Source organism: Aquarana catesbeiana, linkage group LG13 (genome assembly GCF_042186555.1).
Source record: "Aquarana catesbeiana isolate 2022-GZ linkage group LG13, ASM4218655v1, whole genome shotgun sequence".
NCBI lineage: Eukaryota > Metazoa > Chordata > Amphibia > Anura > Ranidae > Aquarana > Aquarana catesbeiana.
The window spans coordinates 212,077,326-212,098,506 of NC_133336.1; the positions used below are offsets into that span (position 1 = coordinate 212,077,326).

Sequence of the window (21,181 nt, forward strand, 5' to 3'; positions counted from 1 at the left end):
CACCAAAGAAATTGAGAAAATGGAAACACATAATACAAAAAGCAATTTGAATCGGGAACAACAACAGGTGGTAAATTCCCTCAAAAACAACACAGAAATTATGATCAAAGCGTCGGACAAGGGAGGGAACATTGTCCTGATGGACAATGCCAAATATGAAAAAATGTGCTTTAATATATTGAATAATACTAAATGCTATAAAAAGATTTCTCCGGCCATAGTGGACAAATTCAATCAAGAATTTTTCTCCCTGGTAGACGAATCCCTGAATGAAGGAGTAATAGATAGGGACACGTGGGATTTCTTACGTACTAGACATCCACGCCAACCCACTTTCTACGCACTACCAAAAGTGCATAAAAAACTAAATGATCCACCAGGGAGACCCATAATTTCTGGGAATGGCTCCATTACAGAGGGAATCAGCCAAATAATAGATCAATATCTGAGACCCCATGTAATGGATTTACCATCATACACAAGGGATACTATACATCTGCTACAAATCCTGGACGGAATATCCATTCCCAATTCAGCTTTACTTGTCACAGTGGATGTGGAGTCTCTTTATAATAGCATTCCACACGATTTGGGTATAGCAGCAATTGAACGTGTCCTACAACAGAGGGCAACAACTGACTGGAAATTTAATGCATTTATTCTATCTATGCTTGAATATATCCTCAGACATAACACCTTCCTATTCAAGGGCTCCCACTACCTCCAGGTACAAGGAGTGGCTATGGGGACGTGCTGTGCACCCTCATATGCCAACCTGTACCTGAGGGAGTGGGAGAAGGACTTTCTACAAGGGGAAGCAGCATCTATGTATACTCGCCACATTTGTATGTGGCAGAGGTATATAGATGATCTCTTTATTATCTGGGACAGCCCCCCTGAGCAATTGAGGGATTGCCTTAAATTGATGAATACTAATGACTCTAATCTTTTCTTCACGATGACATCTGACACCCATGAAATAAACTTTCTGGATGTTACCATCTCCAGAAATCATGATGGTGGATTATCAAGCAAACTTTATAGAAAGGAGACTGCAGGCAACACCTTGTTGCACGCAGACAGTTTCCACCCAGACCCCCTTAAAAGATTGATCCCATATAGCCAGTTTCTTCATCTCAAAAGAAACTGCAGCAATGATGAAGATTTTAAACATGAAGAGGATAAACTAACCATCAGACTTATGGATAGATGTTATACAAAATCATCCTTGAAGAAGGCATTCAACCGAGTTAAATTGACCAACAGAAGGGATTTGATTTTCTCAAAAAAATCCATCAAAGAAGATGCCTCTACAAGGATCATTGTAAGATTTTCCAATGAGCATTTTAAAATCAACAAAATAATCTCCAAGTATTGGTCTATTCTCACTGATGACCCAAGCCTGAAAGGACTAATTGGCCCTAAACCTCAAATTACCTACAGGAAATCTGGTTCAATAGGGAATGCACTTACTCAAAGTGAATACAAAGGCACGGCAAGAAAGGACCCCTGCAAAACATGGGGTACCTACCTATGTGGAACTTGTGCCCAATGCAAAGTCATTGGTAGGAGGACCACACTGGCACTGCCTAATGGGGAGAGCTCCCTGCATCATTTTGCTAACTGTGTGTGGTATACCTCATGCAGTGCCAGTGAGGTGCCTTCTATGTAGGTAAAACCAGACAAGAACTCGGAAAACGAGTCGATAAGCATATGCAGAGCATGCGTTATGGCAACCTATACCTACCTCTGGGAAGGCTTGTTGCCAGATACCACAATTATCGGCTACCCTCTGTGAATTTTACAGTTCTGGATAGGATTAATTTGCCAATTAGGGGGGGACCGGAACAAGGTCCTTCTCCAGTGGGAAATGCACTGGATAAGGTACCTTAGGGCCATTACCCCCCCAGGTCTGAATGAAACTGAAAGTTTTAGACCCTTCTTGGAGGGTTTTAGCTCGAGGAAAACCGACTAATCAATAAGTTACCATACTGTCTTTTCCACTTTTTCTTGCTTTCTTACAATGGGTGTTACACCCTCAAATTACTTTCATCTAAAGCCTTTGGGTCACCCACGTACGGAGTCACAAAGGGTTCCATTAACAACACAATAAGCTAATGGTCTTCAAATGGGATTTCCTAGCTGATGGTCATAGGTTTTGAATTGCCGGGTTTTTCTACACCCCACCCAGTCAAACTGTATAGGAGAGTTTTCTTAACTTCACCCATTTTATCAATGTATTTCATTATAACAATTTTCAATTAAAATTGTATATGTATTTTGCATAATATGATTGTTGTTTTGATCGCTGCCATCATAGACGCATTTGCATGTAGCAAATTCTTCTAAACTTTGCTTCTCAGTCCTGTGACCAGGGGTCGGGAACACCATTGCTCTTCCGCTCTCTTTATCCCTACCCAGCAGAGGGAGGGTCATGATTTTCTATCATGGCCCTTACACCCCAAAGACACTAATTTCTTTGGTGCCAGGGGAGTTTCCCACTGTGCCGGTGGTTATAAGCCCTAATATAGGTTCTCTGTCATTTAGGTTAATGCCTGATAAACCGCGGTAAGGGGGTTTGGGCATATTTCAGTAAAAATAGAGTGAATCTAAAGCTCCTATCCATTCCAAACGTAATTAGTGACTTCTCACCTTAAATGGAGTCAATAGACGTCGGTTTCAAATATAGAATTTTCTTTTCCAAATTAACAGAATACAGAAATGTTATCTTCACAGTGATGACGTCACTCATATTTGACGCAATGTTGTACATTTTGGCGTTGTTCAGGTCTTAAAATGCCTCTACTGGACCTCTGACAGGCATCAAGGTCTTTGTGTTCTGACGCGCTGTGTGCCATAGAACAAATCAACCAATAGCGCTGTACATATTACACAGTGCTTACTCTCTTTCTGAATGTGTGGACGTCAGAGTCATGTGACTCCGATACCACACACGTCAAAACACTTCCCATATCAAAGAGTTACCTTGGTGACCAGACGCGCCTCTCCCTCTCCCCTGGATGCCGCGCCCACACTCCACAGTACACGTAAAAGGAGGAGGGCTTCACGTTGCGGCTGGGGATGTGTGGGGGGAGGCGCCCGTCGCCCAGACAACAAGGAGGACTGGGAGACGCTCTCCAGCTTATCTCAAGCTAGAGGCCTCAGTCACCTTGACAATAAGAAGCTATGTAATGCTCTCCTCCCGTTTACCTTAAAAGGAGGCTTCATGACAGCGACGGCGGCCAACTCAGGCCGCGCCCCTCGCACTGCACCACCAATGAATAGATCACTCTTAAACTCAGGCCACGCCCACCACATAAACACGCCCATATCCACTACAATAGGATGCCAGGGACGGCCAAGGGCAGCACTTTGCAACTTGCTTCTAACAGAGAGGAACTCCAGGACCAGAGCTCTCTCTTACCTACAATCGGGAACTTCACCTGCACAGGTTATATGACCAACTCAAGGTATTTTGACCTGGGATTTTCTCACTTTGTGGTTATTTTGGGAAACTGAGCCCCCCAAGAACCACTATTACTCCTATTTTTTATTTATATTTTATATTTTTTATCCCTTTTGGAATTAATCTTTATTCAAATATTATTCATGTCTTTCAGCCTCTTTGCTCTTTATGGCTGCCAAATATTGTTTTTTTCTAAGCATACCAGGCCGCCCCGTAGAGGATAGTGAGTGGTTTAGACAAATCGGTGACTAGGGCCCCTGCCAGCACTGGGAAAGCATTTTTTGCAGCTACATGCTCCAATGTAAGTCGCATTTGTTACTTTTCAGTTAAAATGCGGTCTTTCTAGATATAGGCGATATGTATGTATATATACCATTAGTAATCATGCTGTTTTTTGAAATTCTAGAATGTGATGCAATCCTTCCCTGAGGAAGACTTTGCTTTGACAATAAAAAGTTGAAACGTGTTGGAAATCTGCTACTGGACGCCATCGTATCAACTTGGGTGGTGTTCATATTTAGCAGTAGGATGCATCACTTGTTTTCATGTATCTGATGTCCTTTTTAAAAAAAAAAATATTTAGTATCACAAAAATATACTCATTTGTACGTTTATTTCTATTCTATTCGTTTTTGTACTAATAAAAATGTATTTTTAACTTAAAAATTTTCTGAACATTACATTGCCCTAAAAATCCCATATCGAGGTATTAATTTGGTTTTCTAAAGTCTTGAGGGATAATGGCAATGACACATCCAATCCTCTGCGTCATACATTTGTGCATATAACTCGTCTAAACTTTGTACAATAAAATCTCTATATGAAAGTTTTTACTGCCAAGGGAACTGGCATTTTTAAGCCCAGTGTGCTTGGAGCTTATAGAGTCTAAAGATGGAATTTGATGACATGCTCATAGTTCTATATTATTTATGTGGTTTAGATATAAAATGTCTCAGAATATTATTGTCTCAGTCAGTCCTGTTAAACTCACTGTATTTCCTCTATCCGGCTTGTTGTCAGAGCTTCCATCAGATCCCTGAAATGAGGACCCTCCAGATTGTTCCCAGACAGGATCAGTGTCCTCAGTGTCTGGTTATTTCTTATTCCAGATGCCAGGTGGGGGCAGGAACTGTCTGTCAGGTGATTAGAGGACAAGCTGTAGAAGAAGAGAAGAATGTTACCAGAAGAAAATGAATTTCTCCCCAGGAATGAATGTAACTATTCTCTACATGAATGGAACTCATTTCTCTTTTTTGGAATCATTGATATTAGATCACTTTATAAAAGACAATCGATTATCTACACTATTGGAGGATTTTCTCTTTTTGTGGACCCCAATTACTAAATGTGACATGAGAAGTGGATGAGGTGGTGTGATCCATTTATTATTCCTGTATGGGGATTGAACCATAAACACTCACAGTGACCTTTAGGCTTTCACCTCCAACCTTCTGCTAAGTCTTGGATTCAGTTGTGGAGATTCACTTTGATGGTCACAGAAGTCTCACTCATGTTGTGGAAACTTCATTGACTAAAAGTGACACCATAGTATTTTGGGATTTTCTTAAAACATCATGGTGGAGGATTTGATCTTATGGTGTGGAGAAGATTTTATTATTACCATTTTTTATTTGGACCTTTTTTTGAAAATGTTGTACTAATATTGCTGCACTTATTTTATATTTGCTGGTTATAAATTCTCTTCATTAGTTATCAGTGAAATAGTCTCCATACCATTGTTATATATACACCTATAGGGAGTTTTGTGATGAGGAGTCTCACTTTTATTGTTATATTTTCATATTTATATTGTGTGAATAGTATATACTAGTGCTGCAGTCTTCCATATTATACTAGATGTGATAATTCCACCAATAGGAATCAGATATAACAATTACATTCACTACAAAAATACACTTTCATACATGTGAGGAAGGGCAGATCTCCTCCAGTCTATTCACAGTAGGGAATAGCTTCGTGTTCGCGTCGAACCCATGTTCTACTCAAACATCGGCTGTTCGGTCGTTCGCCAAATTCCGAACGTTATGGGCCATTCGCGCCAAATTCGTGTGGCGCATCACGGCCCATAATTCACTGCGGCATCGCAGTGCATTGCTGGCTGATGATTGGCCAAGCATGCACTATGACCCGCATGTTTGGCCAATCACAGCGTCGTCGGTAGAGAGAGCTGTAATTGGCCAAAGCCAGGGTGGCTTTGGCCAATTATGGCTCAGGGGGTTTAGAACACGCCCCACACTATATAAGGCCGCCTGCACGGCTGCCCTGTGTAGTGTGTATTCCGGCGTTGAGATACATAGATAGACAGAAAGACAGTGTCATTTCATTTGAGTTAGCTAGATTAGGCAGGACAATCAGTGAGTTAGCTGCACTTACAGTGTATTGTGTATATATATGCATCCCAGGTGTTGCATATATATATATATATATATATATATATATATATATATATATATATATATATATATATATATATATACTCTGTATTCAGTTTAGCTAGATCTGTTCCTGTTATCTTCCTACTGACAGGCAGGCTTGTCTTGTTACAGTATTTACAGCTACCTGAAGAAAATGACTGGTGTTCTTTTGATCCTATCAGTACCACAGTCAGGCAGCTAGACTATTTACAGTTAGTGTAGTGCATCCTGCTCACAGTGTTCAGCTAAAACTACAAGTTAGTGTAGTGAGACCTCTGCACAGTGTTCATCTAAAGCTACAAGTTAGTGTAGTACGTACTGCTCACAGTGTTCAGCTAAAACTACAAGTTAGTGTAGAGAGACCTCTGCACCGTGTTCATCTAAAGCTACAAGTTATTGTAGTGCGTCCTGCTCACAGTGTTCAGCTAAAACTACAGTTTAGTGTGGTGCGTCCTCCTCATAGTGTTCAGCTAAACCTACAAGTTATTTTTTTGCGAGCTCTGCACAGTGTTCAGCTAAAGCTACCTGTAGAAGGTTGGTGGTGTTTTCCTGATCCGATCACTACCGCAGGCAGCTACATAAGCTGCAAGTTATTTTTTTGTGAGCTCTGCACAGTGTTCAGCTAAAGCTACCTGTAAAAGGTTGGTGGTGTTTTCCTGATCCTATCACTACCGCAGGCAGCTAAATAAGCTGCAAGTTATTTTTTGGCGAGCTCTGCACAGTGTTCACCTAAAGCTACCTGTAGAAGGTTGGTGGTGTTTTCCTGATCCTATCACTACCGCAGGCAGCTAAAAAAGCTACAAGTTAGTTTTTTGCGAGCTCTGCACAGTGTTCAGCTAAAGCTACCTGTAGAAGTTTGGTGGTGTTCTCATACTACAGGCAGGCAGTTGATTTTGCTAGCTGCAGTATCAGTATATATATATATATATATATATCCCGGCTTAGTGCAGCTACAGGCCATTAGTATGTCTGGAAGGCCAACAAGGAGAGGCAGACTGTCACAAGCCAATAAAAGAGGGCAAGCAGGCTCTGTGTCTAGTGCTGGTCGTGGAGACGGTGCATCCTCATCAGCACGTGGTCGTGGGACACGCTTGACCTTTTTTTTGGCAGCTGGCCGTGTTGAGCCGCAACATGCGGAAGACTTGGTCGAGTGGATGACCAAGCCGTCCTCATCCTCCTCATCCTCTCTCACTCATGCTCAGGGTACTTTGTCTGGCAAAGCAGCCGCCTCTTCCCTCGGCTCAATGTCATCAGTGACTCCTTCCCTAGCCCCACCATATCCTCCTGAGGAATCCCTCAAACTGTTTGACCACAGTGTTGGGTACATGCTCCAGGAGGATGCCCAGCATTTGGAAGGCTCTGATGATGATACTGAGCTCAATGAAGGCAGTAACATGAGCACGGACAGAGGGGGTGCCCAAGAAGGACAGCAATCTGGCAGTTATGCTCCCCCTGCTGCAGCATACTGCCAGATTTGCTCCAGTGATGAGGAGGGAGGGGATGATGAGGTCACTGACTCAACGTGGGTGCCTGATAGGAGAGAGGAAGAGGAGGAGGCAGCACATCACCAACGAGGCAGGATGCTCTCCAGGGGCCAGCCTAAGGGCAGCACACTGACTGTATCACACCCCAAAGCTCAACATGTGCAGGGCGCTGCAGTCTCTGCGCATTATTCAAAAAGTTCTTTGGTGTGGGCCTTTTTTGAGACGAGTGCATCAGATCGCACCGCTGCTATTTGCAACATATATCTCAAGCGTATCTCGCATGGCCAAAACATCTCCCGCTTGGGTACCACATGCTTGACCAGACATATGTTGACCTGCAAAGACCCACACCAAAGAACAAAGAGGACCTCTCCTTGCTCCTCATCAGCTGAGATCTCCAACCCCACTATACCTTCAGTACACTCTGAGACCTGCACTGAGAGGAATGAAGGTGTAGAATTAGGTGTGTCACAGCCAAGTACTTGCGGGCAATCTGCTTTCGGTACACTGACGTCAGATTGTACCAGGCAAATTTCCCTGCCCCAGCTGCTGCACCGCCGAAAGAAGTTTGCTCCCAGCCATCCACATGCCTAGCGGTTGAATGCTAGCTTGGCAAAATTGCTATCACTTCAACTGCTGCCTTTTCAGTTGGTAGACTCTGCTCCTTCCGTGAGTTTGTGGAATGTGCAGTTCCTCAGTGGCAGGTACCCAAACGCCACTTTTTCTCACGGAAGGCTATTCCGGCTCTCTACCGGCATGTGGAAGGCAATGTCCATGCCTCGCTGGACAGGGCGGTCAGCGGTAAGGTGCATATTACAGCGGTAAGGTGCATATTACCGCTGACTCTTGGTCCAGCAGGCATGGACAGGGATGTTACCTAAGTTTCACTGCGCATTGGGTGACTCTGCTGGCAGCTGGGAAGGATGCAGGACAAAGTGCAGTAGTGTTGGAGGTTGTTCTGCCACCACGCCTCCAAAATGCCACTACTAATGATTATGACACACCTCTCTCCTCCACCCCCTCCTCTTCTTCTTCCTCCATGGCCTCTTCCTGTGCTTTGTTCTCAGAACCAGCGGTGCTCTGTAGCCGTTCAAGGGGCTACGCAAGTATGCAGGCCAAAAGATGCCATGCGGTGCTTGAGCTGGTGTGCTTGGGGGACAGGAGCCATACTGGGGCAGAGGTTCTGTCAGCTCTGCAGGGGCAGGTTCAGAGGTGGTTGACGCCACGCCAACTTAAGGCAGGAATGGTGGTTTGCGACAATGGCACCAACCTCCTCTCTGCCCTCCGACAGGGACAAATGACCCATGTGCCCTGTTTGGCTCACGTCCTTAACTTGGTGGTGCAGCGGTTCTTGGTCAGGTACCCGGGCTTACAGGATGTCCTGAGGCAGGCCAGGAAAGTCTGTGTGCATTTCCGCCGGTCATATAATGCCAGTGCTCGGCTGGTGGACCTCCAAAAGGAGTTTAACCTGCCCAAGAAGCACCTAATCTGTGACATGCCCACCAGGTGGAACTCAACGTTGGCCATGCTGCAGCGGCTGCACACACAGCAGAGGGCCATCAATGAGTACCTGTGTGACTATGGCACCAGGACAGGGTCAGGGAAGCTTGTTTTTTTTTCCCCACGCCAGTGGGCCATGATAAGGGACGCATGCACTGTCCTGTCACCATTTGAGGAGGCCACGAGGATGGTGAGCAGTGACAGTGCATGCATCAGTGACACTGTCCCCTTTGTCCACCTGTTGGAGCACACACTGCGTGGAATAATGGACAGGGCACTTGAGGCAGAACAGAGGCAGGAAGACGAGGACTTCCTTAGCTCTCAAGGCCCCCTTTATCCAGACAGTGTTCCTGCGTGCCCGCCGATCACACAGGAAGAGGAGGAGGAGGAGGAAGATTGTGTCAGTATGGAGGTGGAGCCTGGCACTCAGCATCAGCAGCAGTCTTTAAGGGATCAGTCCCAAGAAACACGTGGACTTGTACATGGCTGGGAGGAGGTGGCTGCGGACCATGTCGTCCTTAGTGACCCAGAGGACCCCGGACCGAATGCCTCAGCAAACCTATGCTGCATGGCCTACCTGATCCTGCAAAGCCTGCGGAAGGATCCTCGTATTCGTGGTATCAAGGAGAAGGACCAATACTGGCTGGCAACCCTCCTTGATCCACGTTACAAGGGTAAGGTTGCGGACCTTATCTTGCCATCGCAGAGGGAGCAGAGGATGAAACATCTTTGGGAGGCCTTGCAGAAAGGTTTGTGCAACGCGTTCCCAGAGACTGGGAGGTTACAAACTCCTGTTTCTGGACAACGTGTTGCTGAGGCTTCGGTCAGTCAAAGAAGGAGCGGTGGAGAAGGTGGCCATCTGACCGATGCGTTCACACAATTTTTTGGTCCGCAGCCCCAAGGTATGATCAGTTCCAGCAATAGGCAGTTTTACATGGTGCAGGAATACCTAGGGGCAAGATCAGATTTGGAAACCTTTCCCACCGAAAATCCTCTGGGTTACTGGGTCTTGAGGATGGATCACTGGCCAGAGCTTGCACAGTATGCAATTGAGCTACTGGCCTGTCCTGCATCCAGCATTCTTACGGAACGCACATTCAGTGCTGCTGGAGGTGTGGTAACCGATCACAGGGTGCGTCTGTCCACTGACTCGGTCGATCGACTGACCTTCATAAAAATGAATCAGTCTTGGATCAGCAACAGCTACCAAGCACCTGATGCTGATGTAACCGAATAATTTTTTTTTAAATCTCAGATCCCTTCAAAGACTGCCTATGCTGATATTGAGTGACTATCCCTGAGTAATTATCCTCTTTCTCCTCAATGATCATGCTGATAGCTTGTAAGAACATTTTTGGTTCTGGGCGCCACCACCAGTGCCTAAGGCCCAATTTTTCAGCCCCTGTTTATCAGGGGTGTGTAATTACAATTTTTGATGCAATACTTTGCAGCAGGGCTCGTTTCTGCGTTCCATCTAGAGTATCTTTGAGGGGTTGCAGTGTTGTGGCACCAGCACCAATGCCTAAGGCCCAATTTTTCAGCCCCTGTTTAACAGGGGCGTGTAATTACAATTTTTGATGCAATACTTTGCAGCAGGGCTCGTTTCTGCGTTCCAACTAGAGTATCTGTGAGGAGTTGCAGTTTTGTGGCACCAGCACCAGTGCCTAAGGCCTAATTTTTCAGCCCCTGTTCAACAGGGGCATGTAATTACAATTCTTGATCTAATATTTCACAGCAGGGCCCAATTCTGCGCCCACCAAGATCGAGTGAGGACTTACAGTGTTGGGGCACCACCACCACCAAAGGCCCAATTTTTCTGCCCCTGTTCAACAGGGGCATGTAATTACAATTCTTGATCTAATATTTCACAGCAGGGCCCTGTGAGGGCTTACAGTGTTGTGGCCACATCAACACCTAAGGCCCAATTTTCTGCTGAGTATATAGGGCAGGCCCCTACTTTCAAACATCTAACTTACAAACGACTCCTACTTGCAAACGGAAGGAGACAACAGGAAGTGAGATGAAATCTACCCCTAGGAAGGGAAATTCTCTCCTGTAAGAGTTAATATGGGAAAAACATTTCTCCTTTCCACTGATGCTTTCCAATCCATTGGGACAAAAAGTGAGATGAAATCTTCTGAAGAGGAGCACAGACAGCAAAACAAATGTCACAGGGGTGATAACCCTTCCCTATGTTTTCCAAAAAGCTTAAAAAAGATTTTTTGGCTGGAGCTAAACACGTTAAAAATGTACCTGTTCAAAATGACAAACAGATTCTACTTAACAACAAACCTACAGTCCCTGTCTTGTTTGCACCGCCTGTATACTGGTGATCAGAGTATATAGGGCCTGGTGGCCCCACACCTTTCCTTACTTTAATTTGGGTGCGGGGTTCCCCTTAATATCCATACAAGACCCAAAGGGCCTGGTAATGGACTGGGGGGTACCCATGCCATTTGTCTCACTGATTTTCATCCATATTGCCAGGACCCGACATTACATTAAACCCGCAAGCAGTTTTAAATGACTTTCTTCCTTTAAAAATGACATTTGGTGCAGGGACTGTTCTAAGCACGGGAAACACGCGCCACTTTACAGGCATACTATAGACACCCCCCAGGTATGATATTTAAAGGAATATTTCACTTTTTTTTACTTTAGGCATCATTAAAATCACTGCTCCCGAAAAAACGGCCATTTTTAAAAGTTTTTTTTTGCATTGATACATGTCCCCTGGGGTAGGACCCGGGTCCCCAAACTCTTTTTAGGACAATACCATGCAAATTAGCCTTTAAAATGAGCACTTTTTTTAAACGTTCGAGTCCCATAGACGTTAATGTGGTTCTAACGTTTGTGCAAATTTTTGGTCCGTTCGCAGGTTATGGTGTGAACCGAACCGGGGGGTGTTCGGCTCATCCCTAATTCACAGCTACTTCAATCTATATAACATATAATGCGCAAAAATACATGAACATGAAGAGCAACAAAGTTATCTTATAAAATTACAAACATCAAGAGAAAGTTCATAAATGTGTAAAAGCGGATTTCCTACAAACCATTCACCACTACTTCCATCTCCAATCACCATACAGTGACTTGTGTAGTAAGACCCCTTTCACACTGCAGAGCCGATAAAACAGCCCTAAATCGCTGGTCATTTTTGCGGTGCTTTAGTGGTGATTTAGCTGCGCTTTTCGTGCCCTAGTGGGCCGTGACAACGGGACCTTAAAGTGGAGCTCCACCCATATTTTAAAGTAATTTCCCTCCAAATCCGCTGTGTGTGCTGATAAAGAATTGGCATATTTTTTCCCTTAAACTCACTTTTATATACTGTATAGTAGTCGGCACTTCCTGTCCTCGGCCACGGCCCAGCATTTCCTCCCCTCTCTGCAATGCCTCCTGGGAGATGTTAGTCATCAATCCCAGGAGACAATAGGCATCGCTGGGCCGTAGCATTGTGTTATTTCAAAACTGGAAATAACGCAATGCAATGCGGCCAGCGCCATTTTAAATAAGGGCAACCAGGCTTTTGTTGCCAAAGCTTCTTATACACAGTGATGGGTGGTGGGGGAGGTGGCTGGAGTATCTCAGCTCTGATTACGTACAGAGCCCGGGGGAGGGGACAGACACACCATGTACTGATTTATAATAGAGGAATATGACGGGGCAGTTTTGATTTGGGCAGTTTTGATGGGGCAGTTTTGATGGCGCAATATAATGGGGCAGTTTTGATGGTGGCAATATGATGGGGCAGTTTTGATGGGGGCAGTTTTGATGGGGCAATTCTGATGGGGCAATTTTCATGGTACAGGCTTGATGGGGGAAGTTTTGATGGTGGCAAAATGTAGGGGCAGTTTAAAAGGGGGAAGTTTTGATGGGGCAATTCTGATGGTGGCAATATGATGGGGCAGTTTTGACAGGGGCAGTTTTGATGGGGCAGTATTGATGGGGGCAATTTTGATGGGGCAGTTTTAATGGTGGCAATATGATGGGGTAGTTTTGATGGTGGCAATATGATGGGGCAGTTTTGATGTGGGCAATTCTGATGGGGCAGTTTTGATGGGGCAGTTTTGATAGGGGCAATATGATGGGGCAGTTTTGATGGTGGCAATATGATGAGGCAGTTTTGACAGGGGCAGTTTTGATGGGGCAGTATTGATGGGGCAGTTTTGATGGGGCAGTTTTGATAGGGGCAATATGATGGGGCAGTTTTGATGGTGGCAATATGATGGGGCAGTTTTGATGGGGCAATTCTGATGGTGGCAATATGATGGGGCAGTTTTCATTGGGCAAATTTGATGGGGGCAATTTTGATGGGGCAGTTTTGAGGTTGGCAGTTTTGATGGGGCAATTTTGATGGGGGAAGTTTTGATGGTGGCAATATGATGGGTCAGTTTAAAAGGGGGCAGTTTTGATGGGGCAATTCTGATGGTGGCAATATGATGGGGCAGTTTTGATGGCGGCAGTTTTGATAGGGCAATTCTGATGGGGGCAATTTGATGGGGCAGTTTTGATGGTGGTAATATGATGGGGTAGTTTTGGTGGGGCAATTCTGATGGGGCAGTTTTGATGTGGCAATTCTGATAGGGCAGTTTTGATAGGGGCAATATGATGGGGCAGTTTTGATGGGGGCAGTGTTGATTGGGCAATTTTGATGGGGCAGTTTTGATGGGGCAGTTTTGATGGGGGCAGTTTTGATGGGGCAGTATTGATGGGGGCAATTTTGATGGGGCAGTTTTAATGGTGGCAATATGATGGGGTAGTTTTGATGGTGGCAATATGATGGGGCAGTTTTGATGTGGGCAATTCTGATGGGGCAGTTTTGATGGGGCAGTTTTGATAGGGGCAATATGATGGGGCAGTTTTGATGGTGGCAATATGATGGGGCAGTTTTGATGGGGCAATTCTGATGGTGGCAATATGATGGGGCAGTTTTCATTGGGCAAATTTGATGGGGGCAATTTTGATGGGGCAGTTTTGATGGGGGCAGTTTTGATGGGGGCAGTTTTGATGGGGCAATTTTGATGGGGGAAGTTTTGATGGTGGCAATATGATGCGTCAGTTTAAAAGGGGGCAGTTTTGATGGGGCAATTCTGATGGTGGCAATATGATGGGGCAGTTTTGATGGCGGCAGTTTTGATAGGGCAATTCTGATGGGGGCAATTTGATGGGGCAGTTTTGATGGTGGTAATATGATGGGGTAGTTTTGGTGGGGCAATTCTGATGGGGCAGTTTTGATGTGGCAATTCTGATAGGGCAGTTTTGATAGGGGCAATATGATGGGGCAGTTTTGATGGGGGCAGTTTTGATTGGGCAATTTTGATGGGGCAGTTTTGATGGGGCAGTTTTGATGGGGGCAATATGATGGGGCAGTTTTGATGGGGCGATTTTGATGGTGGCAATATGATGGGGCAGTTTTGATGGGGGCAGTTTTGATGGGGGCGATTCTGATGGTGGCAATATGATGGGGCAGTTTTGATGGGGGCAATATGATGGGGTAGTTTTGGTGGGGCAATTCTGATGGGGGAAGTTTTGATAGGGGCAATATGATGGGGCAGTTTTGATGGTGGCAATATGATGGAGCAGTTTTGATGGGGGCAGTTTTGATGGGGCAATTCTGATGGGGCAGTTTTGATGGGGCAGTTTTGATGGGGGCAGTTTTAATGGGGGCAATATGATGGGGGCAGTTTTGATGGGGCAATTCTGATGGGGCAATTTTGATGGGGCAGTTTTGATGGTGGTAATATGATGCGGTAGTTTTGGTGGGGCAGTTTTGATGTGGCAATTCTGATAGGGCAGTTTTGATAGGGGCAATATGATGGGGCAGTTTTGATGGGGCAGTTTTGATGGGGGCAATATGATGGGGCAGTTTTGATGGGGCGATTTTGATGGTGGCAATATGATGGGGCAGTTTTGATGGGGGCAGTTTTGATGGGGGCGATTCTGATGGTGGCAATATGATGGGGCAGTTTTGATGGGGGCAATATGATGGGGTAGTTTTGGTGGGGCAATTCTGATGGGGGAAGTTTTGATAGGGGCAATATGATGGGGCAGTTTTGATGGTGGCAATATGATGGAGCAGTTTTGATGGGGGCAGTTTTGATGGGGCAATTCTGATGGGGCAGTTTTGATGGGGCAGTTTTGATGGGGGCAGTTTTAATGGGGGCAATATGATGGGGGCAGTTTTGATGGGGCAATTCTGATGGGGCAATTTTGATGGGGCAGTTTTGATGGTGGTAATATGATGCGGTAGTTTTGGTGGGGCAGTTTTGATGTGGCAATTCTGATAGGGCAGTTTTGATAGGGGCAATATGATGGGGCAGTTTTGATGGGGGCAGTTTTGATTGGGCAATTTTGATGGGGCAGTTTTAATGGGGGCCATATGATGGGGCAGTTTTGATGGGGCAATTTTGATGGGGGTCATTTTGATGGGGCAGTTTTGATGGTGGCAATATGATGGGGTAGTTTTGGTGGGGCAATTCTGATGGGGGCAGTTTTGATAGGGGCAATATGATGGGGCAGTTTTGATGGTGGCAATATGATGGGGCAGTTTTGATGGGGGCAGTTTTGATGGGGCAATTCTGATGGGGCAATTTTGATGGGGCAGTTTTGATGGGGGCAATATGATGGGGCAATTTTGATGGGGCAATTCTGATGGTTGCAATATGATGGGGCAGTTTTGATGGGGGCAATTTTGATGGGGCAGTTTTGATGGGGGCAGTTTTGATGGGGCAATTCTGATGGGGCAGTCTTGATGGGGGAAGTTTTGATGGGGGCAATATGATGGGGCAGTTTAAAAGGGGGCAGTTTTGATTGGGCAATTCTGATGTTGGCAATATGATGGGGCAGTTTTGATGAGGACAGTTTTGATGGGGCAATTCTGATGGGGGCAATTTTGATGGGGCAGTTTTGATAGGGGCAATATGATGGGGTAGTTTTGATGGTGGCAATATGATGGGGCAGTTTTGATGGGGCAATTCTGATGGTGGCAATATGATGGGGCAGTTTTGATGGGGCATGTGATGGGTGTTGTGATATGCTTTGCTGCGGGCAATTTGCGGGGGGTGTTGTGATGCGTTTTGCGAGGACTGATGTGAAGCGATTTGCAGGGGGCTATGTGATGCCATTTGTGGGGGGTGTTGTGATGCCATTTGTGGGGGGGTTGTGATGCGATAAATTGTAATTTATTTCCTTATTCCTGGAGGGAGGAGGGGAGGAGAGGTTTGCATAGCTAAGGGGCAGTAACTTCCTCTGACACTGCCAATGCTATGGAAACCTGACCTGAAACCTATCACGCTGCTTGTGCTGCACTGAGCATGTGCGAAATTTACAAGGATGAGATCCAGGAAGAAATACAGTCTGGCTTCAGATGCCCACACTTAAGATGGCCACGGCCTGCTGGAAGTTTATAAAATAACAAACTAATGCTATAAAATAACAAAACGGACCTTAGTTTACAGACTAACTTTACTAGAATACATTAAGCTTGTGTATTATAGGAGTATTTTTATTTAAAATGTATACATTCGGCCGGAACACAGCTTTAAAAAAAGAAAAAAGACCAGTTTAGTGGCGCTTTCAAAGCGCTTGGAAGTGCTGCCCATTCATTTCAATGGGTAGGGGCGTTTTGGGAGTGCTATTTATAATGCTCATAACCTGCCCCAAAAATGCTGCTTGCAGGACTTTTTCTAATGTCCCACAAGCACACCGCCCGAGTGTGAAAGCACCCATACAAATAAATGGGAGGCAGTTTTCAGGCGCTATTTCTGGCACTAAAATGTCTGAAAACTGCCTCAGTGTGAAGGGGGTCTAACAGAAATACCAGAGATTCATCCAGATGGATTAAATCAATGCTGATCAACTTCCACCTCTTTGCAGCAACTTCAATCAACCTCCCCCATACCGGTGAGCAAACAGGTCACTTACCAAAAGGTTTGTCCCCACAAGGCCCAGACACGCTTGTTTATATCCTTCCAGCAGCGCCACTCCGCTCAAGCCGGCTTCCGATGAGAACAGACTGTGCCACGGAATGTCAGACCTCCAGGTAGTATCTCCAATATCACCCGAGATATCCAGACAATGGCCGCAATCACATTACATAGAAAAGAAAAAGCCTCCATAGTGCATAATCCTTAAATATATATAGAATCACAGATTGTACACTTCCATCATATACACGAGTATACACAGAACTCAGAGCACACACCGCTCCAGACTGCAGCCGTGTATGATGGAGTCCAGGCAGTGACATGGAGGATTTTCCTTTTCTATGTAATGTGATTGCGGCCATTGTCTGGACACCTCGGGTGATATTGTATTTTTGTACATTATATGTTAACAGACTGAAGTAGCTGTGAATTTTTATTATTGATCAGTATTGGTGGAGTTATCACATCTACATTAGAAGTGTTGGTATTCGGACACATTGTAGGTTGCAGATTTCTCATTTGTCTCATCACACATTTTATCACTAAGTGTAGGGCTCTATACATAGAATTATATTATACTATTTGTACTTCTATATCAGACTTCCTGCTGGCGGCTGGTTTTCATTCATTAGATTTGCACAAAGTTGTTCATGTTTTTTAGTGCAGATATTAAATGTTTTATATTTTTATATCCAGCTTTAGAGAACTGTCTGATATTGGTGATATATAAAGACAACCAGGAGATGAAATATATCTCCATTATTATTAGGTTTATGTAGTTTACACACTATACACTATATTACCAACCGTATTGTGACGCCTGCCTTTACAAGCACATGAACTTTAATGGCATCTCAGTCTTAATCCTCGTACACACGATCAGATTTTTGGATGACCGTTCGTCCATTTTTTGTGGCATGCTAGTCTCATATCGAAAGTGAAGAGCTTACTCTCCATGAAAATTCTGAAAATTCCCTTCCGACAGAATACAACTTCAGAAGTGACGTGATGTGTTGAATAGTTTTGTATGTATTCTTTCGTTTCTTAGCATGCATAGTCTTGCTCTGACAATTTATTTTGGGTGAAAACTGTATGGATTAAACAAAAATCAGATGCTGAGTTCATGTACGATAAAAATTTTATAGTCTGCACATCCAGCTTTTGTCAGATGAAAAATTGGAATTGGCTGTCAAAAGCACCATACTAACGATCATGTCGGATTAGAAGGCCTGGCTTGCAGTCTCCACTCTAAATAATACCAAAGGTATTTTATTGGGTTGAGGTCAGGACTCTGTGCAGGCCAGTCAAGTTCCTCCACCCCAAACTCGCTCATCTATGTCTTTATGGACCTTGCTTTGTGCACTGGCAAATCTTTTGGTGGAGGGGGGATTATGGTGTGGTGGGATTATGGAGTGGGAGGTGGGGGGATTATGGTATGGGGGGTGTTTTTCAGGGGTTGGGTTTGGCCCCTATAGTTCCAGTGAGGGGAACTCTTAGGGCATCAGCATACCAAGACATTTTGGACAATTTCGTGCTCCCAACTTTGTGGGAACAGTTTGGGGACAGCTCCTTCCTGTTCCAACATGACTGTGCACCAGAGCACAAAGCAAGGTTCATAAAAACATGGATGAACAAGTTTGGGGTGGAGGAACTTGACTGGCCTGCACAGGGTCCTGACCTCAACCCAATAGGACACCTTTGGGATGAATTAGAGCAGAGACTGCGAGTCAGGCCTTCTCATCCAACATCAGTGCCTGACCTCACAAATGCACTTCTGGAAGAATGGTCAAACATTCCCATAGACACACTCCTAAACCTTGTAGACAGCATTCCCAGAAGAAATGAAGCTGTTATAGCTGAAAAGGGTGGGCCAACTCAATATTGAACCCTACGGACTAAGACTGGGATGCCATTAAAGTTCATGTGTGTGTAAAGGCAGGCATCCCAATAATTTTAGTAATCTAGTGTAATAGTGCAGTATTGGATATTTAGGCTCCATGCACACTGGCTTAATAAATTGCTGCTACTATAGGAGTTTTGTATTCTGCCTGTAGAAGCAGCTCCATGTTCTCCTATGTCTCCATACACATTAGGACGATTACAGACATATTTTGAGCTCAATGTTTAGAGGCAGGAAAAAAAACCTCTTCTGGTTCATGTTTCTGATTGGAGCTTTCTGGCAGAAAAAATGCAAAACTCTCCTAAAATTGTCTAAACTTTGTACAATAAAATCTCCATATGAAAGTTTTTTTTTCTGCCAAGGGAACTGGCATTTTTTAAGCCCAGTGTGCATGGAGCCTTATGGAGTCTAAAGATGGAAAGTGATGACATTTTCATATTTCTATATTATTTATGTGGTTTAGATATAAAACTGTCCCAGAATATTATTGTCTCAGTCAGTCCTGTTATACTCACTGTAATTCCTCTATCCGGCTTGTTGTCAGAGCTTCCATCAGATCCCTGAAATGAGGACCCTCCATATTGTTCCCAGACAGGCTCAGTGTCCTCAGTGTCTGGTTATTTCTTATTCCAGATGCCAGGTGGGGGCAGGAACTGTCTGTCAGGTGATTATTATACAATCTGTAGAAGAAGAGAAGAATGTTACCAGAAGAAAATGAATTTCTCCCCCAGGAATGAATGTAACTATTCTCTACATGAATGGAACTCATTTCTCTTTATTGGAATCATTAATATGAGATCACTTTATAAAAGACGATCGATCATCTACACTATTGGAGGATTTCTCTTATTGTGGATCCCAATTACTAAATGTGACATGAGAAGTGGATGAGGTGGTGTGATCCATTCATTATTCCTGTATGGGGATTGGACCATACACACTCACACTGATCTCTAGGCTTTCACCTCCAACCTTCTGCTAAGTCTTGGATTCAGTTGTGAGGATTCACTTTGATGGTCACAGAAGTCTCACTCATGTTGTGGAAACTTCATTTACTAAAAGTGACACCATCGTACTTTGGGATTTCCTTTGAACATCATGGTGAAGGATTTGATCTTATGGTGTGGAGAAGATTTTATTATTACCGTTCTTTATTTGGAACTTTTTTGAAAATGTTGTACTAATATTGCTGCACTAATTTTATATCTGCTGATTATAAATTCTCTTCATTAGTTATCAGTGAAATAGTCTCCATACCATTGTTATATATACACTTATAGGGAGTTTTGTGATGAGGAGTCTCACTTTTATTGTTATATTGTCACATTTATATTGTGTGAATGTTATATACTAGTGCTGCAGTCTTCCATATTATACTAGATGTGATAATTCCACCAATAGGGATCAGATATAACAATTACATTCACTACAAAAATACTTTCATACATGTGAGGAAGGGCAGATCTCCTCCAATCTATTCACAGATACTTCAATCTATATAACATATAATGTACAAAAATACATAAACATGAAGAGCAACAAAGTTATCTTATAAAATTACAAACCTCAAGAGAAAGTTCATAAATGTGAAAAAGCAGATTTCCTACAAGCCATTCACCACTACTTCCATCTCCAATCACCATACAGTGACTTGTGTAGTAAGACCCCTTTCACACTGCAGTGCCGATAAAACAGCCCTAAATCGCTGGTCATTTTTGCGGTGCTTTAGCTGCACTTTTCATGCCCTAGTGGGCCGGTGACAACGGGACCTTAAAGTGGAGCTCCACCCATATTTTAAAGTAATTTCCCTCCAAATCCGCTGTGTGTGCTGATAAAGAATTGGCCTATTTTTCCCTTAAACTCACTGTTATATACTGTATAGTAGTCGGCACTTCCTGTCCTCGGCCGCGGCCCAGCATTTCCTCCCCTCTCTGCAATGCCTCCTGGGAGATATTTGTCATCAATCCCAGGAGACAATAGGCATCGCTGGGCCGTAGCATTGCGTTATTTCAAAACCGGATATGACATGATGCAAGGCGGCCAGCGCTATTTTAAATAAGGGCAACCAGGCTTTTGTTGCCATGGTTACCAAAGCTTCTTATACACAGTGATGGGCGGTGGGGGAGGTGGCTGGAGCATCTCAGCTCTGATTACATACAGAGCCCGGGGGAGGGGACAGACACACCATGTACTGATTTATAATAGAGGAATATGACGGTGCAATTTTGATGGGGGCAGTTTTTATGAGGCAATTCTGATGGGGCAGTTTTGATGGTGGCAATATGATGGGGCAGTTTTGATGGGGCAGTGTTGATGGTGGCGGTATGAGGGGGCAGTTTTGATGGGGCAGTTTTGATGGGGGCAATTCTGATGGGGGGCAATTCTGATGGGGGCACTTTTGATGGGGCAATTCTGATGGGTAAATTCTGATGGGGCAATTCTGATGGGGCCAATTCTGATGGGGCAAT

The 21,181-nt window shown here is 44.4% G+C and overlaps 1 protein-coding gene across 1 annotated transcript in view; it reads right to left on the reverse strand.

Annotated features, from left to right (window-relative positions):
• Positions 1 to 21,181, reverse strand: part of LOC141116665 (NACHT, LRR and PYD domains-containing protein 3-like) — a 722,006-nt gene that overhangs the window by 143,901 nt on the left and 556,924 nt on the right. The window contains exons 7-8 of the mRNA XM_073609057.1: positions 19,229 to 19,393; positions 4,458 to 4,622 (exon numbers count right to left, since the gene is read on the reverse strand). Coding sequence (XP_073465158.1) covers positions 4,458 to 4,622; positions 19,229 to 19,393 — 330 coding nt within the window. The remainder of the gene's footprint in view (positions 1 to 4,457; positions 4,623 to 19,228; positions 19,394 to 21,181) is intronic.